The following is a 27,521-nucleotide window of genomic DNA, read 5'->3' as shown; positions in this document are numbered from 1 at the left end:
CGGCCTTGATCTGGAGGGGGAGGGATTTGTCGTGTTAGGTACACTGGTTTAACATTGGCTGCAACTGGGTGCAGCTTAGATCAGAAAGATACTCCAGACCTCGAAGTTAGTTCAATCAGGTTTATTGAACTAATAGCACAGTTAGCACAGTTTTCTGTGAGTTCGACTCTCTGCTAACTTAAGTGTGGTTACTCTGTCTGACTGGACCAGACTAGCTCTTAGCCATGTGGTGGAGGTGTCAGATTGTAACAACACCCTTGACTGACTCTCTAGATGTTCATCAGTGGAAAGAGGCTGAGTGAGAGTGCCTCGTGTCTTTTATAATCAGATCCCACCCCTGAGTCCTGCCTGCTAATTGGTCATGTCGTCCATTAGCTGCTTGTCTGTATATCATTATGTGTGTGTCTGCATATCATGACAGGATTGACTTTAGTTCATACTGTTTTGCTGTGCGGTAACTTCTGAATGTGTGGATAGTCGATCAGAGCGGGAGGGCATTTGTTGACTTTAATAAGAATACACCCAAAAATCCTTCTTATTATCCGTCTAAAATTCTTTAAATGTTTGTTGCTCATTTAAAGGCTACATAATACCAAACTATACATTGATATTCTATCAACGCAATGGCCTATAGTGTATTCTCCTGACTATAATATCTCATTCCTGGGCCTGGAAAAGCTTCACCCTTTTGATTCGGGAAAGTGGGGGAAAATTGTCTACTTTTTAAAAGGTACGTCTTTCTTTAAAAATACTTTTCACCTGTTTGATCATTTGACTGTTTTACAGGCCAGAGAAATTTTAATTAACCACTTTGCTCATAAATGGTATTTTGCTTGTCTGATTGTTCGGGAGAAATGTGGCTGATGTGTTCAGAGCATACGGAATTTAATGTTCAGAAGCTTGAGTATCTATTGTTCTCAAATCCTGGAGGGATAAAGTGCAATATTTGATATTTGACAATTTGAGAAATGTTTTGGTAAAACATCACGTGAATCATGACCTTTTATTTCTCTTGTACTTACCTACTTTTAGAAGAGAAGATGATAAACGATGAGAGCATCGTTAAAGCCCAAGAAGCACAGGAAGATGACTTGTTGGTGGTGCACTCTAAGCGGTACCTCAATAAACTCAAGGTAATTTCTTTTCAGTGCTTTCTTCTTGATTATCGACAATGGATAGATGTAAATCCATCAATTTGAATTAATCTGAACAATAACATGTTCATATGCTATCACGTACCAAATCATATAACAACTGGAAAAATGTAGAGAGGTGAGATTTGTATGAAGATGTAATTTTTTTTAAAAGGTGTCCTTTGTGGTCAGTCTTTATTCTGCCATAATGTTTACAGGATACCAGAAGAGTCTAGACTCTGAAAAATAAAACACACTGTAGCAATGCTCTTACTGTTGGTCAGTATTGTCTTTAATCCAAAAACAGAATCAATTTTGTATTTTTAGTTTGCAATTTTAATAGGAGCTTTTCAGAAGCTTGATATTTTCTGAAAGGACTTAGTATTAATTGCTTGGTTTTGCTTTTTAAAACCTTTTAAAATATAATTCCTCCCCATTTTCGCTATCAGGTTTTATTTAATACCTTCCATTTGCCTTGTACTGAGTAATAAATCAAGTACTATTGTGCTGAAATGAAAGTAATAAGGAATACAGTTGCAATTGAATTGGTCAGCACTGTGGGCGGGATTCACCTGAGGTCAGTGGACCCGCCCGAGGTCAATAGTCTTTACCATTGTCTGCGTCCCGCCTGTGACGATCTTGCGGCGGGCGGGGTGGACGAATCCAGTCCTGTATTTCGGATACAATTGCCTTGTATTAAGTAGAAAAATCAAATGTATTTTAAATGCAAACAATATAACGTGGACTGTGGACTAATTCTGGATAATGTGAGTTTTTTAACCCTAGTGCAGCTTTTTCTCATCCTTTTGAAAAAGTGGTTTGTGAAGGTTTTTCAGTATGAGCATGTTTTCTGTCCTTAAATACAGTTCAATTTTAAATTTGATAGTGTGAGTCACATTTGGCATGTGACTTATCAGTATAGTGGTGAACATAGAAAATAGAACATACAGTACAGAAGGAGGCCATTCGGCCCGTCGAGTTTGCACCGACCCATTTAAGCCCTCACTTCTACCCTATCCCTGTAACCCAATAGCCCCTCCTAACCTTTTTGGTCACTAAGCTCAATTTATCATGGCCAATCCACCTAACCTGCACGTCTTTGGACTGTGGGAAGAAATCGGAGCACCCGGAGGAAACCCATGCAGACACGGGGAGAACGTGCAGACTCTGCACAGAAGTGACCCGGTGGGGAATCAAACCTAGGACCCTGGCGCTGTGAAGCCACAGTGCTATCCACTTGTGCTGCCCAAATTTTAAGCCATATCTTGTGTGACCTACCCAAGTGGGAGCATTTTGAGAGACCCAAACCAATTATCTGTTGCTGTTTTCTGGCCAACTCTTGCTAAATGTTACTCTCTACCCCACCCAAACTGTCTCCACTTCACTTCAATTTCTTTCCACACACCATGAACACTACAAAAAATCTGAGGGGGAGGGGAAAAGGAAGAGTGTTGGTGAGACACAGGGCAAAATAAAATCATGGAGGCACATAGAAGACTAAAATAAAGAGAAGGGGGAGAGCACGGTGGCGCTGCCTCACAGCGGCGAGGACCCGGGTTTGATCCCGGCCCCGGGTCACTGTCCGTGTGGAGTTTGCACATTCTGCGTGAGTCTGACCCCCACAAACCAACGATGTGCAGGGTAGGTGGATTGGCCAAATTGCTCCCTAATTGGAAAATAAATAAATAATTGGCTACTCTAAATTTATATTCAGAATCTGGGGCGAAATTCTCCCCCAACGGCGCGATGTCCGCCGACTGGCGCCCAAAACGGCGCCAATCAGACGGGCATTGCGCCGCCCCAAAGGCGCGGAATGCTCCGCATCTTTGGGGGCCGAGCCCCAACATTGAGGGGCTAGGCTGACGCCGGAGGGATTTCCGCCCGCCAGCTGGCGGAAACGGCCTTTGTTGTCCCGCCAGCTGGCGCGGAAATGACATCCCCGGGCGGCGCATGCGCGGGAGTGTCAGCGGCCGCTGACAGTTTCCCGCGCATGCGCAGTGGGGAGAGTCTCTTCCGCCTCCGCCATGGTGGAGACCGTTGCGGACGCGGAAGGGAAAGAGTGCCCCCACAGCACAGGCCCGCCCGTGGATCGGTGGGCCCCGATCGCGGGCCAGGCCACCGTGGGGGCACCCCCCGGGGTCAGATCGCCCCGCGCCCCCCCCCCCAGGACCCCGGAGCCCGCCCACACCGCCTTGTCCCGCCGGTAAATACCTACTTTAATTTACGCCGGCGGGACAGGCAATTTCTCGGCTGGACTTCGGCCCATTCGGGCCGGAGAATTGAGCGGGGGGGCCCGCCAATGTGTTCAATAATAATGTGGCGTTTATATATTTGAGGCCGGCATAGATTAGCTGCAAAATATAAAATTAACCACAAAACTGCAAAATATAAAGATGCTCCATTTAAATAAGATGTGAGCAGTATTCTATTTTCCCTCCTTTTCAAAAAAGAAATCTCTGCATTCCATCCTCCCTTGACGAAGCTGACTTAAGTAGTGATATGGTTATTCTTGCTCAAGTGTCAATTTCATGTTTGTGAAGTCAAGTGGTGAAAGTACACTGGCTGTTTGGTTATTGGGGGCAACACAACTTTTTGTGTCTTTTCTGTCTTTGCTTGATGTCTACTTGTTGTCTCGGAGGCAGATTTTGTTGTCTCCAGGGCTTGGGTCTCTCAAGACTGAGACTCCTGTGCAGTACCAACAGGAAAAGCCAGAGAATCACTTGAAATGGCTTTTCAGCTCCTGCACCGTAGCTTCTGGAATCCCCCCAAGAATACAGCCTTGGCCTGGTTCTATTTATCATCTATGTGCTGCCCCTCGGCAACATCATCCGAAGGCACAGCATTAATTTCCACACACACATGCTAACAACACCCATCTCTACCTCAGCATCATCTCCCTTGATTCCTCAGTGTTGTGAAATTACTAGACTGCTTATCTAACATCCAGTACCTGATGAGTAGAAATTTCCTCCAATTATAGGGCCCCCATACCAAATTCCGATTTCTAACGACCGACTTCATTCCTCTCCCTGGCATCCGCCCGAGATGAAACCAGTTTGTTTGCAGCCTTGTTGTCACATTTGGTTCTGAGGTGGCATAAATGAGGTCAGAGGCTCATCGCAAAAAACACCTATTTATATCTCATTATCATGCCAATCTTAGCTCATCTGCTGCTGAAACTCTTACACATTTACGCCTTTATTACTTCTAGACTTGATTATTACAATGCCATCCCTGGCTCGTCTACCACATTCTATCCATCATAAATTTGAGATTGTCCAAAACTGCTACCCATGTCTTAATTCACCGAAAATCCCTTTCCTGTACTGCCCCTGTGCTTGCTGACCTATTCAAGCAGTCTTGCTTTTAAAATTCTCATCCTTGTTTTCAAATTCCTCCTTAGCGTTGCCCCTTCCTATCTCTGTAATCTCCTTCAGAACTCTTCCAATTCTGCCCTCTTTTCATCCCTAATTATAATTGCTGCACCATTGGTGGCCACGTCTTCAGTCGCCTCAACCCCAAGTTCTGGAATACTCTCTCCGTACCTCTCTGCTTTGCTTTCCTCCTTTGCTCAAGTTTTTTGGTCATCTAACCTAATATCTCCTGATATGGCTTGTGAAGTGCCTTGAGATTTTCCATTACATTAAAGGTGTGGAATACTGGTAAACATAAGTTGTTCTATGTAGTTGTATGTTAAATATTCCGTCCTCTTGGTTGAAAGGTTTTACTTTGTTGTTTAGGTGAACTTTAAAGTTCCTCATTAGCTCAGGTGGATCTCCCAATGTCCTGATCAATATTGCTCTCACAGTCACTGTAATAAAAAGTAGATTAACTGGTCATTCATTTCATTGCCTTTTAAGAGGTTGAGGTGTGTGCAAATTATCAATCATGTTCTCCTTCAGTGTTATTACCATGAAGTACTTTGAGATATATTAAGACACTATATGAATGTATTTTATGACAGGGTGTACTGGACAGCAATCCAGTGTCGGTGATAGATGGTTATATCCCAGTTACCTAGAGACGCAAAAGTCAGTTGCAGCACCCCTATCATTATTTTTAGCTAAAATCAGTAAACCCAGCACAGACAGGGGATACAACTGGGATTTAGGCCTATGTGGCATTTGGCACATTTGCACATTAAGCAGCTCACTTAGCAGTGAGCCAGCAGAATTTTCCTTGTATGATTGGAAAAAAAAACCCAACCCATTGCAATAATTTTCTCATAGCAAAGTATATTATCGTAAATGGGGAAAAAAGTACAGAATCATAGAATGTTTACGGCACAGAAAGTGGACATTTGGCCATCTTGCCTGCTCCAGTCAAGAAACGAGACACCCAACCAAATCCCATTTTCCAGTATTTGGTCCAGATCCACTTGAGGTGCATATCTAGATTTATTTTGAATGAGTTGAGGATTTCTGCTCTACTACTGTTTCAGGCAGTGAGTTCCAGACCTCCACAATCTCTGGTTTAAAAAAGAAATCCTCACCTCCTCTAATCTTTCCCCGAATGACTTTAAATCTATGCCTCCAAATCACTGACATCTCTGCTAAAGTAAATAGGCCTTTCCGATCCACTCGATCCAGGCTGCTCACTGATGCGACCATCAATTCACTCGAGACGGGAGTAGAAGTAACTATGGCTTTAATCAACTTAGAACAGTGCCTGCCTGCGACTGATCCAATCCTGAGAACCACCTACAGGTCGACTGCTCTTTATACCTCCCTTCAAGGGGAGGAGCCATGGGCGGAGCCCATACAGGCCCCAACATGTTCCCCTATGGATAATGCCATACAATGGCCCATAGGAGGAGCCCACAAGGGCAACAGCATAGCACAGTTACAAATACAAGGGCAACAGCACAGATACAAACACAATGGTGGATTATTGGCATAATACATTCACCACATTCATCCCCTGTTAAAAAAATGAAGTCCGGCGGGGGTGACGGGTTCATAAGTTCATCCGGTCCGACGCACGGATTGTGCGCTGTGATCGCCGAAGCTCTGGCGTTGTTGCTGGCCCGGGTGTCGAGCTCATCCGTGCTGGCATCGGTAGTGAGGCCGCCGGTGCGGGTACAGACGTGGACTCCGGGAGCGTCTCTTCTGGAGCTTCATTCCTGTGGATCGGTGAAGGGGGGATGGCGGGCGGGAGGGAGTGCGGGAGCCATATAGGGGTGGGGGCGGCTGGTTATGGTAGGTTGGGCGGGATATGGTGGGGGGCCGGTGGTGGTGGTGGTGGTGGAACCGGCGGGCGCCAGGTCCCGGAGGGAGACCGTATCCTGTCGGCCATCGGGGTGTTCGATATAAGCGCACTGGGGGTTGGAGTGGAGGAGCTGGACCCTCTCTACCAGAGGATCGGACTTATGGCTCCTGACGTGTTTTCTGAGTAGGACTGGCCCCGGTGTCTTCAGCCAGGATGGAAGCGAGGCCCCTGTGGTGGATCTCCTAGAGAAAACAAATAGGCGGTCATGACGGGTCTCGTTTGTGGCCGTGCAAAGTAGGGACCTTATAGAGTGGAGCGCCTTGGAGAGGACCTCCTGCCAGTGAGTAACTGGGAGATTCCTGGACTGCAGGGTCAGTAGGACAGTCTTCTAGACCGTCGCGTTCTCCCTCTCCACCTGCCCGTTTCCCCTGGGGTTATAACTGGTAGTCCTGCTCGAGGCGATGCCCTTACTGAGCAGGTACTGACGCAGTTCGTCGCTCATGAACGACGAGCCTCGGTCACATAATTGGGGAAACCAAACAGGGTGAAGACACTATGTAGGGCTTTGATGACGGTGGACGTGGTCATGTTGGGGCAAGGGATTGCAAAGGGGAAGCGGGAGAACTCATGAATAATGTTGAGGAAATATGTATTGCGGTTATTGGAGGGGAGGGGCCCTTTGAAATCGATACTGAGGCGCTCAAAGGGACGGGATGCCTTCACCAGGTGGGCCTTATCTGGTCGATAGAAGTGCGGTTTACACTCCGCACAGATCTGGCAGTCCCTGGTCATAGCTCTGACCTCCTCGGTGGAGTAGGGCAGGTTGCGGGCCTTGATATAGTGGATAAGCCGGGTGACCCCCGGGTGGCAGAGGTCATCGTGGATAGCCCGCAGTTGGTCATGCGCGCTGGCGCATGTGCCGTGGGACAGGGCATCTGGGGGCTCGTTGAGCTTCCCAGGACGATATACTATACCCCCACCTCAAGATCTTATCATTCTTGATTTTGCCCCGCTGCGTATTATCGAACATGAAGGCTACCGATCGTTGGTCGGTGACGAGGGTAAACCTCCTACCAGCGAGGTAGTGCCTCCAGTGCCATACGGCTTCCACGATGGCTTGGGCCTCTTTTTCGACTGAGGAGTGCCGAATTTCGGAGGTGGTGAGGGTGCATGAAAAAAACGATACCGGTCTGCCTGCTTGATTGAGGGTAGCGGCGAGAGCGACCTCTGATGCGTCGCTCTCCACCTGGAAGGGGACGGACTCGTCAACCACACGCAGCGCGGCTTTGACGATGTCCGCCTTGATGCAGCTGAAAGCCTGGCGGGCCTCAGTCTCCAGTGAGAAGATGGTTGCCTTGATTAGTGGGCGGGCTTTGTCCGCATAGTTGGGGACCCACTGGGCATAATATGAAAAGAACCCAAGGCACCTCTTCAGGGCCTTGGGGCAGTGGGGGAGGGGGAGTTGCAGGAGGGGGCGCATACGGTCAGGGTCGGGTCCTAGAACCCCGTTTTCCACGACGTAGCCGAGGATGGCTAGTCTGGTTGCGCGGAAAACGCATTTCTCCTTGTACGTGAGGTTTAGGGTTTGGGCGGTTTGGAGAAATCTGTGGAGGTTGGCGTCGTGGTCCTGCTGATCATGGCCGCAGATGGTGACATTGTCCAAGTACGGAAATGTGGCCCGCAGTCCGTACCGGTCCACCATTCGGTTCATTGTTCTTTGGAAGACCGAGACCCTGTTCGTGACGCCAAAGGGGACCCAGAGGAAGTGGAAAAGGCGGCCGTCTGCCTCAAAACCGGTGTAGTGGCAGTCCTCCGGGCGGATTGGGAGCTGGTGGTATGCAGACTTCAGATCCACCGTGGAGAACACCCGGTAGTATGCGATCTGGTTTACCATGTCTGCAATCCGGGGAAGGCGGTACGCATCGAGTTGCGTGTACTAGTTTATGGTTTGGCTGTAATCTACAACCATCCGGTTCTTTTCCCTGGCCTTGCCGACCACCACCTGAGCTCTCCAGGAGCTATTGTTTGCCTCGATGACTCCCTCCCGCAAGAGCCGCTGGACCTCTGACCTGATAAAAGTCTTGTCCTGTATGCTGTACCGCCTGCTTCTGGTGGCGACTGGTTTTCAGTCGGCGGTGAGGTTTGCGAAGAGTGGGGTAGGGTCGGCTTTTAGGGTTGTGAGGCTGCATATGGTGAGTGGGGTTAGGGGCCCCCTGAACCTCAGGGTTAGGCTCCTGAGGTTGCATTGGAAATCTAGTCCCAATAGGAGAGGAGCGCAGAGGTCTGGGAGCACATATAATTTAAAATTAAATACTCGACGCCCTGTATTGCTAGGGTTGTGGTAGTGCACTCTCGGATTTGCACCGAGTGCGACCCAGAGGCGAGGGAGATGGTTTGGTGCGCCGGGAAAATTGGGAGCAAGCAGCGTCTTACCATGTCCGGGTGAATGAAGCTCTCTGTGCTCCCGGAGTCGAAAAGGCAAGGCGTCTTGTGCCCGTTTACCCGGACGGTCATCATGGAGCTCCGGAGGTGCTTGGTCGCGACTGGTCCAAGGTGACCGCACTGAGTTGTGGGTAGCCGAAGTGGTCGGAGGTGCTGGGGCAGTCAGGCGATGGCTGCCCTTGTTGATCGTACGCGTCGAGCGGCGTAACAGATGGCGGCCCCCGTTGGTCGAGCGTGGCGGGCGGTGAGGAAGATGGCGTCCAAGATGGCGGCCCCCATGGATCGCCCGTGGCCAGCCGCATGGCGGAGGATGGCCAAGATGGCGGCCCCCATGAGTCGCACGTGCTGTGAGGGCTGGAAGGTGGCCCCCACTGATAGCACGAGGCTGATGACGCGTCTACAGGGGGTGGAGTCGGCAGACACGCTACTACATTGCGGGGTCTGCGGGCCTGTAAGTCTGAGGATCGGGCCTGTGACATGGCGTTCTTGGACCTGGCCAGGAAAACTTTGGCGAAATGTCAATTTCTCCCACAGCTGCTGCAGTACGCGATACGGGCCGGGCAGTGCTGCCGGGGGTGTTGGGACTGGCCGCAGAAATAGCAGGGTAGCCCCCCATAGTGGGCGGGCGGCCGCGCAGCACACGCCTGGGGTAGTCTTTGGTCAGGAGTCCACAAGGGGGTCGCGTGGTCAGCCGGGAATGCGTTAAGGCTCTGGAACGCTACTTCCAGAGAGGAGGCTAACTTTACGGTCTGATCCAGGTCCAGGGTCCCCTTTTCGAGAAGGCGCTGTCTCACGTAGTTGGACCAGACACCCGCCACGTAGACGTCTCGGACGGAGAGTTCCATATGTTGAGTGGCCGTAATAGCCTGGTAGTTGCACCTGCGTGCGAGGGCTTTGAGGTCGCGTAGGTAGTCTTCTCGCGATTCCCCGGGGCGCTGGTGGCGAGTGGTGAGGATGTGTCACGCGTAGACCTCGTTCACGGGCCGTACATAGAGGCGTTCGAGCATCGCGAGGGCGTCAGCGTAGGAGGAGGCCTCGTTGAGTTGAACAGAGATTCGATGGCTCACCTGTGCATGGAGGAGGCTCAGCTTCTGTTCGTCGGTGACGGAAGGCATGGAGGAGGCTGCGAGATAGGCCTTGAAGCAGCGGAGCCAGTGCAAAACGATTTCTTTCACCTCCGCGGCCTGCGGATCGAGTTCCAGTCGGTCAGGTTTGCGGGCCGATTCCATAGTTGCGTTTAAGTTGATTAAATTGATGCGACCATCAATTCACTCGAGATGGGGAGTAGAAGTAAACTGTGGCTTTAATCAACTTAGAACAGTGCCTGCCTGCGACTGGACCAATACTGAGAACCACCTACAGGTTGACTGCTCTTTACACCTCCCTTCAAGGGGAGGAGCCATGGGCGGAGCCCATACAGGCCCCAACATGTTCCCCTATGGATAATGCCATACAATGGCCCATAGGAGGAGCCCACAAAGGCAACAGCATAGCACAGATACAAATACAAGGGCAACAGCACAGATACAAATACAATGGTGGATTATTTGCATAACACATTCACCACGCTCACAATCTCAATGAAACCTTTGCTTGGCCTCCTCTGTTACAATAAGAACAACTCCACCCTATCCCCACGTTCCTCATAGCTGCAATTTTCCACATCTTCGTAAATATCCTCTGTACCCTCCTCTATTGTAATTACATCCTTTCTGTAATGAGGTGACCAGAACTGCACACAATACTCAAGTTGTGGCCGAACTAATGTTTTATATAGTTCCAGCAAAACATCCCTGTTCTCATGTTCTATGCCTTGGCTAATACATGGAAGGATTCCAAATGTCTTCTTAACCACATTACAGATCTGTCCTGCCTTCAAGGATCTGTGGACAGTCGCTCCAAGGTTCCTCACTTCCTCTGCACTTCTCAGTATCCTTCTATTTATTGTGTAATCTTTTGCCTTGTTTGACCTTCCCAATCTGTACCATACCGTAATTTAAAGTCAAATGTAACATTGAATATACTTCTGTTCTGAGAGGAGTGACTGAATGTTACTGGCTTGGGGTTTCTATTTTGTGCACTATTGGTAGTACAAATTGCACCCAAGGTTTTGCGAAGTGTTTATTTTCTTGTGTTTCTGCTCAGTTATTTGCATGATACCAAACTTAAAATTTGCAAATCAGGCAGTGTCTTGGAACATAAGTTAAAAAGCTTTAATTTTATAAATATCCCTTGATTATATTTAAGGGTGATGAGAATATGGTGCAGTTTGATTAAAGCTACAGTAAATGGGGTTATCACACAAAAACAAGCATCTTAACTAATGCTGAGTCTTCCATCTGTGAATAACCTATTTTTTCAAAGAATTTGTTAATTGTTTGAACCGTCTTCTGTACTTAATGAATGAAATGTCTTGATAGGTTCCAGTTAGTACGATTGTATTTTACCTCACATACCTGAATCTCCATTCTATTTTTATAGACTGTCTCATGTGATTTGTGGTGCTGGGATAAAATTTTAAAATGTTAGTTGCTGATTGATTTTTACTGATTAGTTTAATTGAAAGCTGGCTTGGCAATAGGAAAGGAAATGATGATTGATAAATGGAAAATAACTTGCCTGACAGAGACTGGCAGAGTCATGCATAAATCACATGAAGCGGAGGACAGCATTTCTATGGATGTTGTAAAATTTGCTTAAATCACCAGGCAATCAGCTCATCTTGTACTCGACCACAAAAAGGGATTTGGTGTAATATTGACTTTTCATTGAAGGGAGTGATTTTCATGTTGCTACTGTCCTGTGCTCAAAAATGGGATGGTCGCAGGATTAGAATTACTCGACTTGTTCAAATAGCAAACAGTGAGTTTATTTTCAGGTCTGGGGCGTCATTCTCCGACCCCCCGCCGGGTCGGAGAATGGCCGTTGGCCGCCGTGAATCCCGCCCCCGCACCCGCCGAAGTCTCCGAAGGGAGAAAAGTCGGCGGGGCGTTAATGGCGCAGCTGCCGCGGAGAATGTCACGGGTCTGCGCAAGGCAGCCGATTTTCGGCCTGCCGATATTCTCCCTTCCGGATGGGCCGAAGTCCCGTCGACGTGATGACCGTTCACGTCGACGTGAATCAAACCTCCTTTTCATCGGCGTGACCCGGTGCTCCAGGCTCACGCCGACCAGCGAGGAGGTGAGTGACGGCCTGGGGGGTTGGCTCTGGGCAGGAAATGGCGTGGCCACAGACTGATTGCGTGAGGAGAGGTGTGTCTCGGCTTGTGTGTGTGTGTGTGCGGCGGGGGGGGGGGGGGTGGTTAGAGTAGGCTGGGCTCCGGGGGAGTGCCGGGAGGGGGTCCGTGCCGGGGTGGAGGTTGGGGGGGGGTCCGTGCTGGGGTGGAGGTTGGGGGGGGTCCGTGCTGGGGTGGAGGTTGGGGGTTGGGGGGGTCCATGCTGGGGTGGAGGTTGGGGGGGGGGTCCGTGCTGGGGTGGAGGTTGGGGGTTGGGGGGGTCCGTGCCGGGGTGGAGGTTGGGGGGGGGGGTCCCGTGCTGGGGTGGAGGTTGGGGGGGGTGGTCCGTGCTGGGGTGAAGGTTGGGGGGGGGTCCGTGCTGGGGTGGAGGTTGGGGGGGGGTCCGTGCTGGGGTGGAGGTTGGGGGGGGGGTCCGTGCTGGGGTGGAGGTTGGGGGGGGTCCGTGCTGGGGTGGAGGTTGGGAGGGGTCCGTGCTGGGGTGGAGGTTGGGGGGGGGGTCCGTGCTGGGGTGGAGGTTGGGGGGGGGTCCGTGCTGGGGTGGAGGTTGGGGGGGGTCCGTGCTGGGGTGGAGGTTGGGGGGGGGGTCCTTGCTGGGGTGGAGGTTGGGGGGGGGGTCCGTGCTGGGGTGGAGGTTGGGGGGGGGGTCCGTGCTGGGGTGGAGGTTGGGGGGGGGGGTCCGTGCTGGGGTGGAGGTTGGGGGGGGGGTTCCGTGCTGGGGTGGAGGTTGGGGGGTGTCCGTGCTGGGGTGGAGGTTGGGGGTTGGGGGGGGGTCCGTGCCGGGGTGGAGGTTGGGGGGGGGTCCGTGCTGGGGTGGAGGTTGGGGGGGGGGTCTGTGCTGGGGTGGAGGTTGGGGGGGTGTCCGTGCTGGGGTGGAGGTTGGGGGGGGGGGGTCCGTGCTGGGGTGGAGGTTGGGGGTTGGGGGGGGCGGTCCGTGCTGGGGTGGAGGTTGGGGGTTGGGGGGGGTCCGTGCTGGGGTGGAGGTTGGGGGGGTGTCCGTGCTGGGGTGGCGGTTGGGGGGGGTCCGTGCCGGGGTGGAGGTTCGGGGGGGTTGTCCGTGCTGGGGTGGAGGTTGGGCGTTGGGGGGGGTCCGTGCTGGGGTGGAGGTTGGGGGGGGGGGGGGTCCGTGCTGGGGTGGAGGTTGGGGGTTGGGGGGGGTCCGTGCTGGGGTGGAGGTTGGGGGGGGGGCCCGTGCTGGGGTGGAGGTTGGGGGTTGGGGGAGGTCCGTGCCGGGGTGGAGGTTGGGTGGGGGGTCCGTGCTGGGGTGGGTGATGGGAGGGCAAATGAGTTAGTCCACCTGGCCAGGTGCCAGCCTACAACAGTTGGACCCATGCGGTCCATGCCACCTGGCTGGGGGGAGGGGGGGATATGGGCAATGATGACATGTCGTCGTTCCCCTCCCCCCCCCACCAGGCCGTCATGTTTTCAGACCATCCCGCGATGTTGGCCGCCGTGGTGGCAGCCGCTCATGTCTATGTTGCCCTGGATGAGGAGGAGGAGGAGGAGGAGCGTGCCAGAGAGGCGGAGCAGGCTGCCGCAGAGGGGCAGGCGGCAGCCGCCCAGGCTGGAGGGACACCTGACCGACAGGACGAGGAGGGGGAGGAGGACGTCGCGGCCCCACGGCAACGGAGGCACCCGAGGGCGCCCCGTGTGTACCGGCCCCGGCAGTCATACCAGGACCTCACGGACCGGGAATGCAGGAGGAGACTCCGGATGAGCCGGGAAACCGTGGCACACATCTGCCACCTGCTGGCACACCTGTCACCGCGTGGCACTGGCGGGGGACACCTCTCCCCGTGTCCGTCAAGGTTACGGTGGCCCTGAACTTTTATGCAACGGGGTCATTCCAGGCACCGAGTGGGGACCTGTCCGGCATATCGCAGACATCGGTGCATCCAGGCAGTGACAGATGCCCTTTATGCCATGGCGCACTGCTACATCCGCTTCCCCGTGGATCGGGCCAGCCAAGATGCCCGGGCCGTGGGCTTCTCTGCCGTTGCCGGGTTCCCCATGGTCCAGGGCGCGATCGATGGGATGCACGTCGCGGTGCGACCACCTGCAGATAACAGGGCCGTGTTCACTAATAGGAAGGGGACCGATTCGATGAACGTACAGGTGGTCTGCGACCACCGCATGATGATCCTGCTCGTCTGCACCCGTCACCCAGGCAGTGTACACGACTCATTCGTGTTGTCGCGGTCATCCATCCCCGGCATGTACGAGGGACGCCATCCCCGGCTGAGGGGCTGGTTGCTGGGCGACAGGGGCTACCCATTGCGTTGGTGGCTGATGACGCCTATACGGAGGCCACGCAATGAGGCGGAGAACCGCTACAATGATGCCCATGTAGCGACAAGGGGAGTGATCGAGAGGTGCTTTGGCATGCTGAAGATGCGTTTCAGGTGCCTGGACCTCTCTGGGGGCGCCCTCCAGTATCGGTCAGATAGGGTCGGCCGCATCATTGTGGTGTGCTGCGACCTGCACAACATAGCCCAGCAGAGGGGCGATGTGCCGCAGGCAGAGGAGGGCGGAGTGGAGGAGCAGCAGGAAGAGGCCCAGTCCTCCCCAGATGAGGGGGATGGGGGCAATGGTCAGGGCAGACTGGGTAGACACAGACGGGTGGCTGTCCACCGTTACCGGCTGGCCCAGCGGGCACGGGACAGACTGATAGACGCCCGCTTAACTGACTAGATGGGCGTGGGAATCGGGTAGAATGGCCACAGACCGCACACCATGGCAACAGCCGACCACCCACACCCCCCACCCATCCACCCACCCAGCACCCTCACCCCCCTCCCCAACCCCACCCACCCCACCCGCATGCACCCCCCCCCCCCCCCCCCCCCATTGCCGATCCACCTGCGGCACAACGGGCCGGGCTCACAAAGTTGCGGGTGGACGCGTGTCTATCGCAGGCCATGGAGGATGATGACAACCCGCCCTGCGATGAGCTCCTGGCTCTACATCGTTGGACTATGTCTGACCCATGGCCACAGTACCACCATCCACCCGGACCATCCCTGCATGCGGCTGTGACACTGCAGCGCACGGTCCCGTCCTCTGCCCGGGGGATGTTGATGGCGGCCCAGGGGGAAGGGGGCAGACTCACCTGGGGCTGAGGTAAGACCACCCCTCACACACACACTTGCGCTCAACGTACATGACACCCCCGCACACTTTGGACAGAACACAAAGGCAGCTTCGGTAGGTGTAACATTGACTTTAATAACCAAAGGAGTTCATGCACGTGCCCTAGCCCCTAAAACCCATCTGTGCCCTGCACCCGTGCCAACTTACTCAGTGTCTAATTGTTTGGCCTTACGGGCCCTTTGACTACGTCTACGTGGTTCCCCAGACGGTAGAGCAGAACTGGAGGTGGACTCCTGTGATTCCTGCCCTCTGACACTGGATCCCTTTGGCGGCCGTTTCCTGGGACGTCCTGGCCTAGATGGGCCAGGCTGTGGCCCGGGCGACTGGGATGGTCAGCTGCCAGCCTGTCCTGCCCGTTGCCCACCCGATGCACCTGGGACGGAAGGGGGGGAGTCCGAGGTGTCACGGTGTACCGGGACCTCCCCTACAGAGGGAGCCGGGATGGACCACACCACCTCCTCCTCCCTCGGGGTGCCCAATGGCCCCCAGGCCTCTACATGGGTGGGGGATGCGAACGGACTGGCCATCTGACGCGCCCCCGACATCTGGCGCTGCCAGTCCTGGAGGCCCGTGCTGGTATCGACAGGGGTCTGCAGGTTTGCAGCCATGGAGCCCAGGGGGTTGGCAAACCCTGTCTGTGACAGTGCAACGCCGGCTCGCACATGGCCACTGGCGCCGATGCCCTCAGCGATGGCCTGCAGAGACTGGGCCATGGCCAGCTGAGACTGGGCCATGGCCTGCAGAGACTGGGCCATGGCCTGCAGAGACTGGGCCATGGCCTGCTGAGACTGGGCTATGGCGTTGAGCGCCTCTGCCATCTGGCGCTGGCACTGGCTCATGGCCTCCTGTGAGAGGGCAGCCATTTCCTGGGCCACAGACGCCGCCTGCACGGAAGGCCCCAGGCCTCGCAAACCGTTCCCCATGTCTGACATCGTCGCACCCATTGCCTCCACCGCGGGCGCCACCCGTGCAGTGTCGGCCTGGGTGGCACGCATGACCGGCACCACTCCCAGCTCCTGGACGCGGGTGGACTCCTCCACCTGCGACCGCAGCCGTCGCAAGCCGCCCGTCACCCTCTTCGCTCGTCTCCGGGTTGGTGGTTGCATCGGATCTATGTGTGGGTGTGGTAACTGCAGGAACCCGGGATCCATCTGGGCGGCAGATGTTCGCTTGGGCTGGGCTGCCCTCCGACCGCCCGGTCCCTCTGCTGCTCCTACCTCCACCTGCTGTACCGGGACGGCTGTGTTGTGCGCCCCAGTGAGTGTACCAGACGCCTCATCACTAAAGTGCCCAGCCGTGGTGAGTGTTTCTGCGATGGTGGAGGGTGTTGGTGACAGCAGTGGCGTTGTGTCGTGCTCTTCGTCCCACTCTGAGTCCATGGCACTTTGGGTCTCCACCCATCCACTCTGAGTCACTGTCCGGTATTTCGTCTTCCTGGGTAGTGCTGTCCTGGGTAGGGGTGTCCTGGGTAGTGGTGTCCTGGGTAGTGGTGTCCTGGGTAGTGGTGTCCTGGGTAGTGGTGTCCTGGCTCGGATGTGACGGGGGCCTGTGGCTGCCCCCCTCGTCGTTGGGTGGTCGCTCCCGCACGTGACGGGGGTGTCGTCTCCCTGTTGCTCCAGTTCTCTCCGTCTCCCGTGGTGTGCGAGGGGCATCCTGCGGGCGTCGCATGCTGGAGGGTCCGGGTCTCTCCGTCTCCCGTGGTCTCCGAGGGGCATCCTGCGGGCGTTGCATGCTGGAGGGTCCGGGTCTCTCCGTCTCCTGTGGTCTCCGAGGGGCATCCTGCGGGCGTCGCATGCTGGAGGGTCCGGGTCTCTCCGTCTCCCGTGGTGTGCAAGGGGCATCCTGCGGGCGTCGCATGCTGGAGGGTGCGGGTCTCTCCGTCTCCTGTTGTCTCCGAGGGGCATCCTGCGGGCGGTGTGCATCTGCGGGGATGGGTGCCTGGACGTTTGGTCCTGCGATACACAATGAAGCATGCATGGTTAGACATCAGGCAGTGATCAGGTGATACGGGGGAGGGGGATATAGGGGAGGGGGGATATGGGGACGGGCTGTCGGTGGCTCACTTGCTCGTGGGCCCCCGACCTCTGCATCAGCAACCTCACGGTCCTCAGGTCCGCCAGCCAGTTCCAGGGCCCTTTCCTCGTGTACGGTCAGTGGCCTCTCATCAGCGGGCCCTCCTCCAGTCCTCACATGCTCCCTATTGTTGTGTGCGCGCTTCTCCTGGTGGGGGGGGGGGGGGGGGTGGCAGGGGTAAAAGGCAACAGTGTTAGGCAGGTATATGAATGCACGCCATCGGTTGCGCGTGCATTGCAGAGGTTAAGGTTAGGGCTGGATTCACTTGGGGGAGGGGGGATATGGGGGGGGATATGGGGGAGGGGGGGATATGGGGAAGGGGGGGATATGGGGAAGGGGGGGATATGGGGGAGGGGGGATATGGGGGAGGGGGGACATGGGGGAGGCTCACCCTGCCTGCTCTGACGAGGTCGTTCACCTTCTTGTGGCACTGGGTGCCTGTCCGTGGTGTCAGGGCCACAGCGGTGACGGCCTCTGCCACTTCCCTCCACAGACGCCGGCTGTGGCGTGGGGCAACTCTGCGGCCGTGCCCGGGATACATGGCGTCCCTCCTCTGCTCCACCGCGTCCAGGAGCGCCTCCACATCGCGTGACTCGAACCTCGGGGCTGAGCGACGGCCAGCCATCAAGTCGGGTGTTGCGGTCGGCTGTTCCGGTCGGGTGGGGGGGGGAGCTGCGCGGCCTTATGAGCCGTCACGCCGTGCAGCGCGTATGACGCTGCACGGCGTGAACCACTGCGCAAGCGCGGATCCCGTTACGTTGCTGCTAGCCCATTTCGGGCCGCAGACTATCGGCCCATTTTTATGACGTGACTCAAGTGGGATTTGCGCCGTTTTTTGCGCCGATCGGCGGACTTTCCGCCGATAATGGAGAATTTCGTCCCTGATCTCCATCCAGACAGCCAAAGCTCATGCTCAAAACGTGGGAGGATCATACTTCTGCAAATTGACTGTAAATAGGAGTCAAATGAACCACTACCATTTTCATCCCTGCCTCATTGCTCTCACCATTTGCTACTCCTGCCAGCCAGGCATGAATGGTCCAAGTTGGGCACATGGCCATTTGCATAATATTTATTGAAAAACATCCCTAGCTGTTTCCAAGTAAAGTTTTAGAAAATGTTGAGACGTTGGACTAGATTCTCCGCACCCCGACGCCAAAATCGCGGCCGGCGCGTGGGCAGAAAATCCATTTTCCCGCAACGAATCGGGACCGGCGCCGGTTACCCAATTCTGCGGGCCCTGAAAAGCCGCTGCGCCACCTGGGACCTACCTGGGGCCATTGCCAGAGGTCCGCTCCACCATTCTTCGTCCCCGACCGGCCGAAGTCCCGACAGCGTGGAACTAATGCGCTCCAGCCCATTGGGATACTCACATGGTGGCTGCGGACTCAGTTCGTGGCCGCCCTAGTCGGGGGTGGGCCAATCGGAGGGTGGGGAGGGTGGGGGACTTATAGGCGGCCGATGAATGCTTGTGTGGGCGTTGAGGGTCGGGCGCGCAGCCAATTGGGGGGTTTCTTTTTTACGTCCAGCTCCACGGTCTGAGTCCGCCATGGAGCACGGCGCTGGAGGCCACCGGCGTGCGCATGCGTGGCCGACCAGGGCGGCCACGGACTGAGTCCGCAGCCACCACGCGAGTATCCCAACCGGCTGGCAGCCTCCGACCCAGAAATACGGGGGCCCGTATCTGCAGCAAAAGCTGTGAGATCTACACTGGGCCCCTGCTAGCCCCCTGCAGGGCTAAGAATTCATGGACCTTTCATGCCAGGTTTCCTAGCGTGAAACTCCACCGTTTTGACGCTGGCGTGGGGACATAGTCCCAATAATGGAGAATCCAGCCTGTTGTTTTGGCACTGACAATTTTAGAGTTTACTTTTAAAGAGATTTTTAACATGAGAACATTTTGAAGTACTTGTGTGGCTGCTGTAGTCTGGCTTAATCTATCAAGAGCCTTTTCTTCATGGATTGCACTCTGGCAGGAGTAGAAACAGCAAGTAGTTGAGTCAAACTGTTTTTTCTCAACTGCAGTTCTGAGATGTGCACCAAAAATTCTTCCCATGGGCATAGAGTTGTCTTCTCCAGCAATAAAACCTGCAGTCAGTTGTCTCAACTTGTTATTGTGATCATTTCAGTTACAGTCAAGATCACTGAGACCTTCGACTTAGTATTTGTGGCGCTTTCAAGGCTTCCATAGGGGATATCAAAGTCAGTAAAGCCCGTTTTTGTGTTAAGCAAGTTTTAAACAAGTGGTAGAAAAAAAAACACGGACCCCACAGAAACAGAACACCTAACCCCCAACACCTCCCCCACGGATCCCCCCCACACAGAGCTGCCTCCCCCCCCCATTGTGTCTGGGACACTGCCTGGGCATGATTCTCTCGTCTGGGGCTGTACATAGTCCTATTAATCCTTGGCAAATTCTATTTGATAGTTTTTAAAGACCTTTTGTAAACCCCACTGACGTGATGTCACACCGCCGTTTGAGGGCTGCTAATCATATGTAAATATATTGTTTTGGGGTTCCCGTCATTGGATGACAGAAATCCTGTCATGTCACTGGTGGAGGATGGAGACAATCGAGAGGGGGAGTCACGCAGGCTTCAATGCTGTTTTGGCATTCTCACCCACCGAAAACGGGGGCAGAAAATCCCCCCCCCTTGGATTTTGTCAATCTATTCCTCCTGCACATGAAATCAGATGCTTGGAAAATGCAGGCATCTGTGGTAGAGAAACAATTAAGATTAAAAATCCATATAACTCCTCTTCAGGGCTGAAGAGAGGGAAAAATCTGATGGATTTATGACGGGGTAGCACAGTGGTTAGCATGGTTGCTTCACAGCTCCAGGATCCCCGGTTCGATTCCCAGCTTATGTCACTGTCTGTGCGGAGTCTGCACGTTCTCCCCGTGTCTGCGTGGGTTTCCTCTGGGTGCTCCGGTTTCCTCCCACAGCCCAAAGATGTGCAGGTTAGGTGGATTGGCCATGCTAAATTGTCCAAAAAGGTTGGTGGGGTTACTGGGTTACGGGGATAGGGAGGAGGTGTGGGCTTAAGTGGGGTGCTCTTTCCAAGGGCCGGTGCAGACTCGATGGGTCGAGTGGCCTCCTTCTGCACTGTAAATTCTATGATTCTATGCTGTTTAAGAGGGAGTCGTGTAGGTGGAGTAAAAATGAAGGTTGGGGATAGGTGGACTAGGAGAGATTTGCTATACATTTTATGGGCACAAGACAAAGGAAGTGTTAATGGTAATGTTGAAGACTTAGAAAGGTGCTGATCGCGGCATAAAGTGGTTATCTTACCAACATTTGCACATGTTCCAGACATGTTACGCCACTGATGCTGCGGAGAATTGGGCATGGGTGGCCAGGCCCTCATCTGTGCACCTTTATGGGTTTCATGCCAACCTCCAATGGGTTTCCTGATTCACAATAGCAGGCACCAGAGGAAGATCCCATAGCAATATCACACGGTATGAAACTGATTTTTGGGCCTCCTGCTGAATTCCCTTCTCACCGTTATTGAACCCTCTGCCTGGGGCATGGAAAATTCCGCCGACAGTCTGATATGTTCATGTAACTTGAGCCCTTGCTGAATAGACCATTTGGATTCTTCAAACAATAGCTGTGAAACAGTGTTTTTCATAATGGTGGTTTGCTTTTATTTGTATAATTTTGCTCTGCAGTGCCAACAAGGCATGGAATGGGCATTGGCGGAAGGCTTGATGAGGGAGAGGACTTTGAGGTACGTAGACGACGGTGAGGAAGCTTCAACATCTAATGGACAGAAATCATTTTTTTAGGACTGCAGCCCTAAAGTCCGCATGTCTCTTGCTATTAGCAAAGCTGGGAGGTGACATGACGTTTTTTGCCAGCTTCATCTACTCCTGATAATTTGTTCTTGTTGAATCATCTAGTGCAGATCTCTGTAACATGCTATGCCCGAAAAGGTGCCATTTACTGTGATTAAATTTAAAAGGGTTACAGTGAACGACAGAGTATCTTTTGAAGGACAATCATCTCTGTCATTGGAATGCTTGTGTTTATGGACCTTTAAAAAAGGGAGCGAAAGGAAAGTTTGCATTGGAAGAATAAACAGTAGCAGGTGAGTAGGTTGTCATGCTGAATATGGATGAGATTGTTAAGTGGAATGAGACGAGAAAGCAACAATTCCTATACACTCTGCTGGGCATTGCCTCCAACCTGACCATCTTTGATGCTATGCTCTTTGTCTCCCAGTAGTGTCAATTGCAACCTTTACCTTTGGTGTTAGTGTCCAAAGAATGGTTGAACATCCTCCTCAGTGGTGAGATCATATCCTGTTCTGGTTGCCTCCCTCCCAATAAGTATCAATTCTGCGTGCAGTAAAGTGTAAGTGTGATGATAAATCCCCTTGGCAAGGGCTTTCAACATATACTTGTGCATGATGGCATGAAAAATCAGCAAGTGTAGCCAGTGAGGTGATGGTAAGATTCTGCAGGAGTTTGCAAAGCAAATGAGAGATATAAAGGGCAGGCGTGCCTTTGCAAATCAGTAAATTTCTTTCTGCCTTACAGTTGGGTACACGGTTGGCATTTTCTGTCACCCCATTCCATGCTCATGCACTAATTTGCACGGTACCCCTCCACAGTGTGTGAGGAAGAAGACCTCTTTCCTGACAATCACTTGCTGTGATTGAGCGCGATCCAACAGCTATGCTGTGCCCGAAAAGCGGCTCCCGTACTCCGTGTGGCTGATAGAAGCCGGGAGACCCTGCTCCCAGGATCTACCCAGCTCGCAGCGCCTTGCGAGATCTAATGCAATCTCACGAGACGTTGCGATGTAAATCGCGCCCATTGTGGGCAGGATCACTTTTAAGCAAATCTGGGCCGGGATTCTCCACTACCCGACGGGGCGGGGGGTCCCGGCAGGATGGAGTGGCGGGAACCACTCTGGCGTCGGGCCGCCCCAAAGGTTTCTCCGCACATTTAGGGGCCAAGCCCTCACCTTGAGGGGCTAGGCCCGCGCCGGAGTGTTTGGCGCCCCGCCGGCCGGCGGGAAAGGCCGGCCGGGGCCGAAGGGACTTCGCTTGCTGGCGGAAGTCCACGCATGCGCAGGAGCGTCAGCGGCTGCTGACGTAATTCCTGCGCATGCGCGGGGGGGGGGGGGGTCACTTCAGCGTCGGCCATTGGAGACTATGGCCGAGCCAGAAGGAAAAGAGTGCCCCCATGGCACAGGCCCGCCCGTGAATCAGTGGGCCCCGATCGCGGGCCAAGCCACCGTAGGGGCACCTCCCAGGGCCAGATCACCCCATGCCCACCCCCAGGACCCCGGAGCCCGCCCATGCCGCCAGTCCCCCCGGTAAGGTAGGTGGTTTGATTGACGCCGGCGGGACCGGCATTACAGCAGCGTGACTTCGGCCCATCGCGGGCCGGAGAATCGCCCGGGGGCGGGGAGGGGGGGGGCCTGCTGACCGGCGGGCACGATTCCCGTCCCCGCCGAATTTTCGGTGCCAGATAATTCGGCGGCTGGCGGGTACCGATCCTCATCACTGCATCAGAACACCTTGGAGTTCTTGTTAGAAGTAGTATTGCGTACTGCAACACAATCTTGCCTGGCTCTATTTCCTAAACGAGAACCGATCTTCTGTGAGATGCTGCTACAGGTTTAAAACTATCATAACGCTGCTGGATTTCCCATCTCTTAATTGGCAAGCTGCCTCTTGGAGACCTTGTGTTGGCAACTCGCTGACCAACTGGGGCAAACCATGAAAATTTCACGGAGACGTACACTGAGTTCTCCAGGCTGTCACCCACCAGCTATCCACTGCCTGTCTGATTTATCGCCATGGATTTTCCCTGAAGCATTTGATTTGATCACGAGACATATTACTTTAATGATTATCGTTCTCTTGGCATGAAAATATTTGGAATATTACATGAAGTTTAAAGGAATTTTTCCCTGACAAGAAAAGCTTTGATTATTGGAAACAAACACAAAAATTGGACTCAACTGAATTAGCTTCTTTTGAGGAATAATAAAGAGACTGGAAAATGTTGATTCAAAAGGAAATGAAATCCTGGATGAATTTACAAATGTTACTTAAATATAAAACTAATCAAAGATGATCATACTGTGCACAGTATTATGGTACCTGTGTTACCTGGACCATTTTTAGTTGGTAGTTGAGATAAATGTAACAATAGTTGTTGAAGAGCTAATTGGTGAGAAGCTGGCACTTAATAGGATGGTCAGCCTTTAGGTTTAGGCAGTTAAGTAACTTCTGGAACTTAATTATCCATTTCAGCTTACTATAACTTCCATTTTTACCGTGGCACCTAAAAAACATTGTAAGTGAAATATGTTATGAAATATTTATAATAAATATATTTGTTATAATCAGCTCACCAATGACCAGTGATACGTGTTCTTTTATAAATGGGGGCCGGTTTTACCTCAATGGTCTAGACAGCTGGTTTATGATGCAAAACAAAGCCAGCAGCGCAGGTTCAATTCCTGTACCTGTGGTTATTCAACCTTGCCCCTCGCCTGAGGTGTGGTGATCCTCCAGTTAAACCACCACTAGTCAGCTCTCCCCCTCAAAGGGGAAAGCAGTCTATGGTCATCCGGGACTATGACGACTTTACCATACCTTTATAAGTGGACAAACTCTACAAATTCTCTTTCATTTGCACCTGAAATTATGGTTCTTTTGTTACATCAAAGTTGAGAGAATTAATTGAGTTTTACCCAGGAATGCCTCTAAAACTGGAGTTATTTTGTTGCCCATACCTGAACATTATTCATCAATGCCATCCATTTTAAAATATCCTCCATGCCAAAGTTTTCTAACTGTAACATTTTCTTTTGCCACATCTGGATTATCTCCTGTGTAGTATAAATTCCACTTACTTTCCAAGTTACCTCACAATGTACAGATGATCAGTTTGATCTTGCCTGAGTGCAAGACAGGGCAGCAGTTCTCTGTCGCTGAAAACGCATTGGAATTCAAGTAGTTGCAAATGGGCAAAAATGAAAATCCTGTTTCTGTATTTTAGTGAAGAAATCTCTCGTATTCACTGTGAAATACATAAGTTACATGACAGGTCCCTGATTTAAAAAAAAATTATATCAAATTTTGCTCTTAATATTTTGCATGCTTAGGGTTGTGGATATATACTTCTAATTTTTAATTAATTTTGTGTAAGCCACCAATTCTCATACCTCTTGCATTCAAAAAACAATGATGATAATCCCCTGTGACTTGTATGTTTGTACCTGACAGCTGATGTTTCTTTCACAAAATGCTGTATTGCAAGCTGTAGTGTGAACGTATTGTTGTATCTTGTTTCATTTTAATCCCATATTATTGCATTTTATTATTCTAACGTAATTCAATCTAACTTTTATAATTCAAGATGAAGTATAATGTGGGTTTCTTTTGACATAATGTGCACATTTAAGAGATGCTTCCAAAACCATTTCACTCTGAGTTATTGATCTCAAATGCCCCCCTAGTTTAATCACTGGGAATACGTAGTCTAATATCAATCGTTGTGGTCTTTGCATGATGACAATATTCTTCATCATGTGCAATTTGTTTAAACTACTGACCTGGCACCTAAAATGAAGTTCTTCATTGTTACATCCATTTATATTCTGTGAATATATTTTCTTTTCTTTCTGCAAACAGAACCATTTCTTGGAAGGCTTACAAGAGGTATCCAAGTAAATCTTCTTGTGCTTCTGCTGTGTACATGCTTGTGAAAATGAATGAACTCAAAGGCTAGCCCAAGATTTTGATCTTGAGTTAACATTTCTTTTGCCTGCAATGATCAGCAGTGATTAAAGTGAAATTGTTTTGCGCAAGTGTTTCAATATTAAGCAAAAATTGAACCTTTTTCTTGGGAGAGATGAAATTTACTGTTTCTGTGTTTTAAGTAGAATGGGCCCAGTTCTCCACCCTTACACTGGAAGTGCAAAACTGACTGCTCACATCCATCCATGGATGAATGTTTTGCATTCTTCCTGTTCTAAATGTCCAATGCCTGATCTTTGGATTTAATTAAAATACAAAAGTGCATCTTAAAGGGCATTTGGAAGCTCTAGGAAGGAATTTATTATTGTTGGCAACCTTCAGCAAACCATTTCAAATTCTCCAGAATTTTATCGTTCCTTAAAATCAAAATTCCTAAGTTTGTTGAATTTTTGTCTCAATGGTGATGGCAAACCCAAAATATTTGGGGGAAAAGAATGATTTTGTTCTACTCGGATTAATTTTATTTGTGCACAAATTTAAGAGTTACTGCAGAAGAGCATGTGTAGGATGCAGCAGCCTGTTCTGTTTACAATTGACCTGACAATCTTTAAGTATCTGTTCTTGCTTCCTCGTGCAGACATTGCAAACTCATTGCCAGTTTATTGCAATTGCAATGGGTATAGGCTCTAATGAGTAAATAGCATTCCCACCTTGCATGTGAAAGGGGAAGGGTAATTTGGCCCTTTCTGTTGAATTCCAATGTGTGTGTTGATTATTTGGCTTGCTGTATGTGCTTACAGAATGCTTACTGTTTGTGTATATGTTTTCTGTTCTCAAATTATTAAAGGCAGATTTTTTAGTTTACTGTATTGTGTATGAAAGTGATGCTTCCATCACTCTACACATAGTCTACATAATGTGAAAATATGTAGATGGTATTACAGAAGCCGGTTGTATTCTTTGATATAATGACTATTTTGAACTCATTACAGTAGAATGTAGGGTTTTGAGTATGTAGCAATGGAGCAAATGTAATATCTTTACTTTTGTGAGGATAGGAAATAGAGTTGAAGAGGATTTTGAATTCATTTAATGAAATGAATTTAATTTTGACAGTTTCCCTTCACCGCCCCCCGCCGTCAAAAAAAAGCCAGGATGTTTATCCTGTTCCCAATTGCCTTGCACGGTATATATTGTATATGTTATAACCTGCCTACGTACCATTGGCTGGGGACTAACGACTATCCCACAATCCTGTGGGAGTATGAGCTTCCCCAATGAGGGGGGGCGGAGAAACCACTAGTAAACTCCTAGTATAAATAAAGCTGGCCAGTTCAGGAACCAGCAGGAAGGAGTATGTTGCAAGGGAAGTTATTGCTACTGTTATGTATATATGTTATAGTAAATAAATGTTATTACTTTGTATCCTTAAAACACGTGCTGGATTCTTCGTGGCCCTTACAAAACTAGCGACGAAGGTTAAAGTGAATAGCTGTCTACACTGCTGAAGCCACCTCCCTGGATTTTTGTTGGATACAGGTTGGAAGTTGTTTTCTATTATACCATGCCTCTGTACGGACGTTTGGATGTTTTTGATGCTGCGCTGGAAAGCTGGAACCAGTACACACAACGGATGCGTTACTATTTCCGGGCAAACAATATCACTGAAAACGAGCGCCAGGTGGTCATATTGCTCACCGCCTGCAGCCCGCATACATTTGGGGTGATTAGGAGCCTTACGTACCCAGCTGCGCCGGACACCAAAACGTTTGATGAACTTGTGAATATAGTGGGGCAACATTTTAACCCAACCCCGTCCACGATAGTCCAGCGTTACTGGTTTAATACCGCTGAGGGGACCCCTGGAGAATCCCTTGCCGATTTTCTATCCAGGCTACGCAGGATTGCGGAGTACTGTGACTATGGTGAGAGCTTGTCAGAAATGTTACGCGGCCGTTTAGTTTGCGGTATTAACAATGCGGCCACCCAGAGAAAGTTGTTAGCGGAGCCAACATTGACTTTTCAACAGGCCATTCAAATAGTATTGTCCCGAGAGAGTGCAGAGCGAGGAGTACAGGAGTTACAGGGAATGGAAGTGCATGCCTTGGGGCGCAACCCCTTCCATCCGAAAACGTCCCCCAGCACTCCTGCGGTATCTTGGGCGAGGCAACGTCCGGACCGACGCCAGTTTCCTCCCCGAAGGGAGCCTTCTCCAGAGCCAATGGATGAGGAGCCATGTCCGTGTCAGACTTGTAGGCGCCGACCCCGTCGCGGACGGCGGCCCTGGGGGCGCCAGAGGCGCCGTCGTTCCGACTGAAACTGGGACCAGCCCAGGGGCCGTAACTGGGACCAGCCCAGAGGCCGTACCTTCCATGTGGATGAACCTGCGGCGACTACTCCTGAGGACGTGGAGACGGAGGACGACTGCCTGCAGCTGCATTGTGTGGCAGCTCCCCGTGTGGCCCCCATTAAGGTGACAGTATGGGTCAATGGCCACCCGTTTGAGATGGAGTTGGATACTGGCGCAGCAGTCTCCGTGATCGCCCAGAGGACAT

At 51.8% G+C, this 27,521-nt stretch overlaps 1 protein-coding gene across 5 annotated transcripts in view; it reads left to right on the top strand.

Moving 5' to 3' along the window:
* The window catches only part of hdac11 (histone deacetylase 11), a 278,425-nt gene that overhangs the window by 23,631 nt on the left and 227,273 nt on the right, over positions 1–27,521 (top strand). For 2 of the 5 annotated variants that reach the window (XM_072472538.1, XM_072472539.1), the window contains exons 3-5: positions 582–730; positions 1,033–1,133; positions 24,901–24,927. In XM_072472538.1, coding sequence (XP_072328639.1) covers positions 582–730; positions 1,033–1,133; positions 24,901–24,927 — 277 coding nt within the window. The remainder of the gene's footprint in view (positions 1–581; positions 731–1,032; positions 1,134–24,900; positions 24,928–27,521) is intronic. The other 3 variants (XM_072472541.1, XM_072472540.1, XM_072472542.1) reach the window with 3 other exon arrangements.

Source organism: Scyliorhinus torazame, chromosome 13 (assembly GCF_047496885.1).
Source record: "Scyliorhinus torazame isolate Kashiwa2021f chromosome 13, sScyTor2.1, whole genome shotgun sequence".
NCBI lineage: Eukaryota > Metazoa > Chordata > Chondrichthyes > Carcharhiniformes > Scyliorhinidae > Scyliorhinus > Scyliorhinus torazame.
The sequence above is the reverse complement of the archived record's forward strand: the minus strand, read 5'-3'. Positions and strand labels throughout refer to the sequence as shown.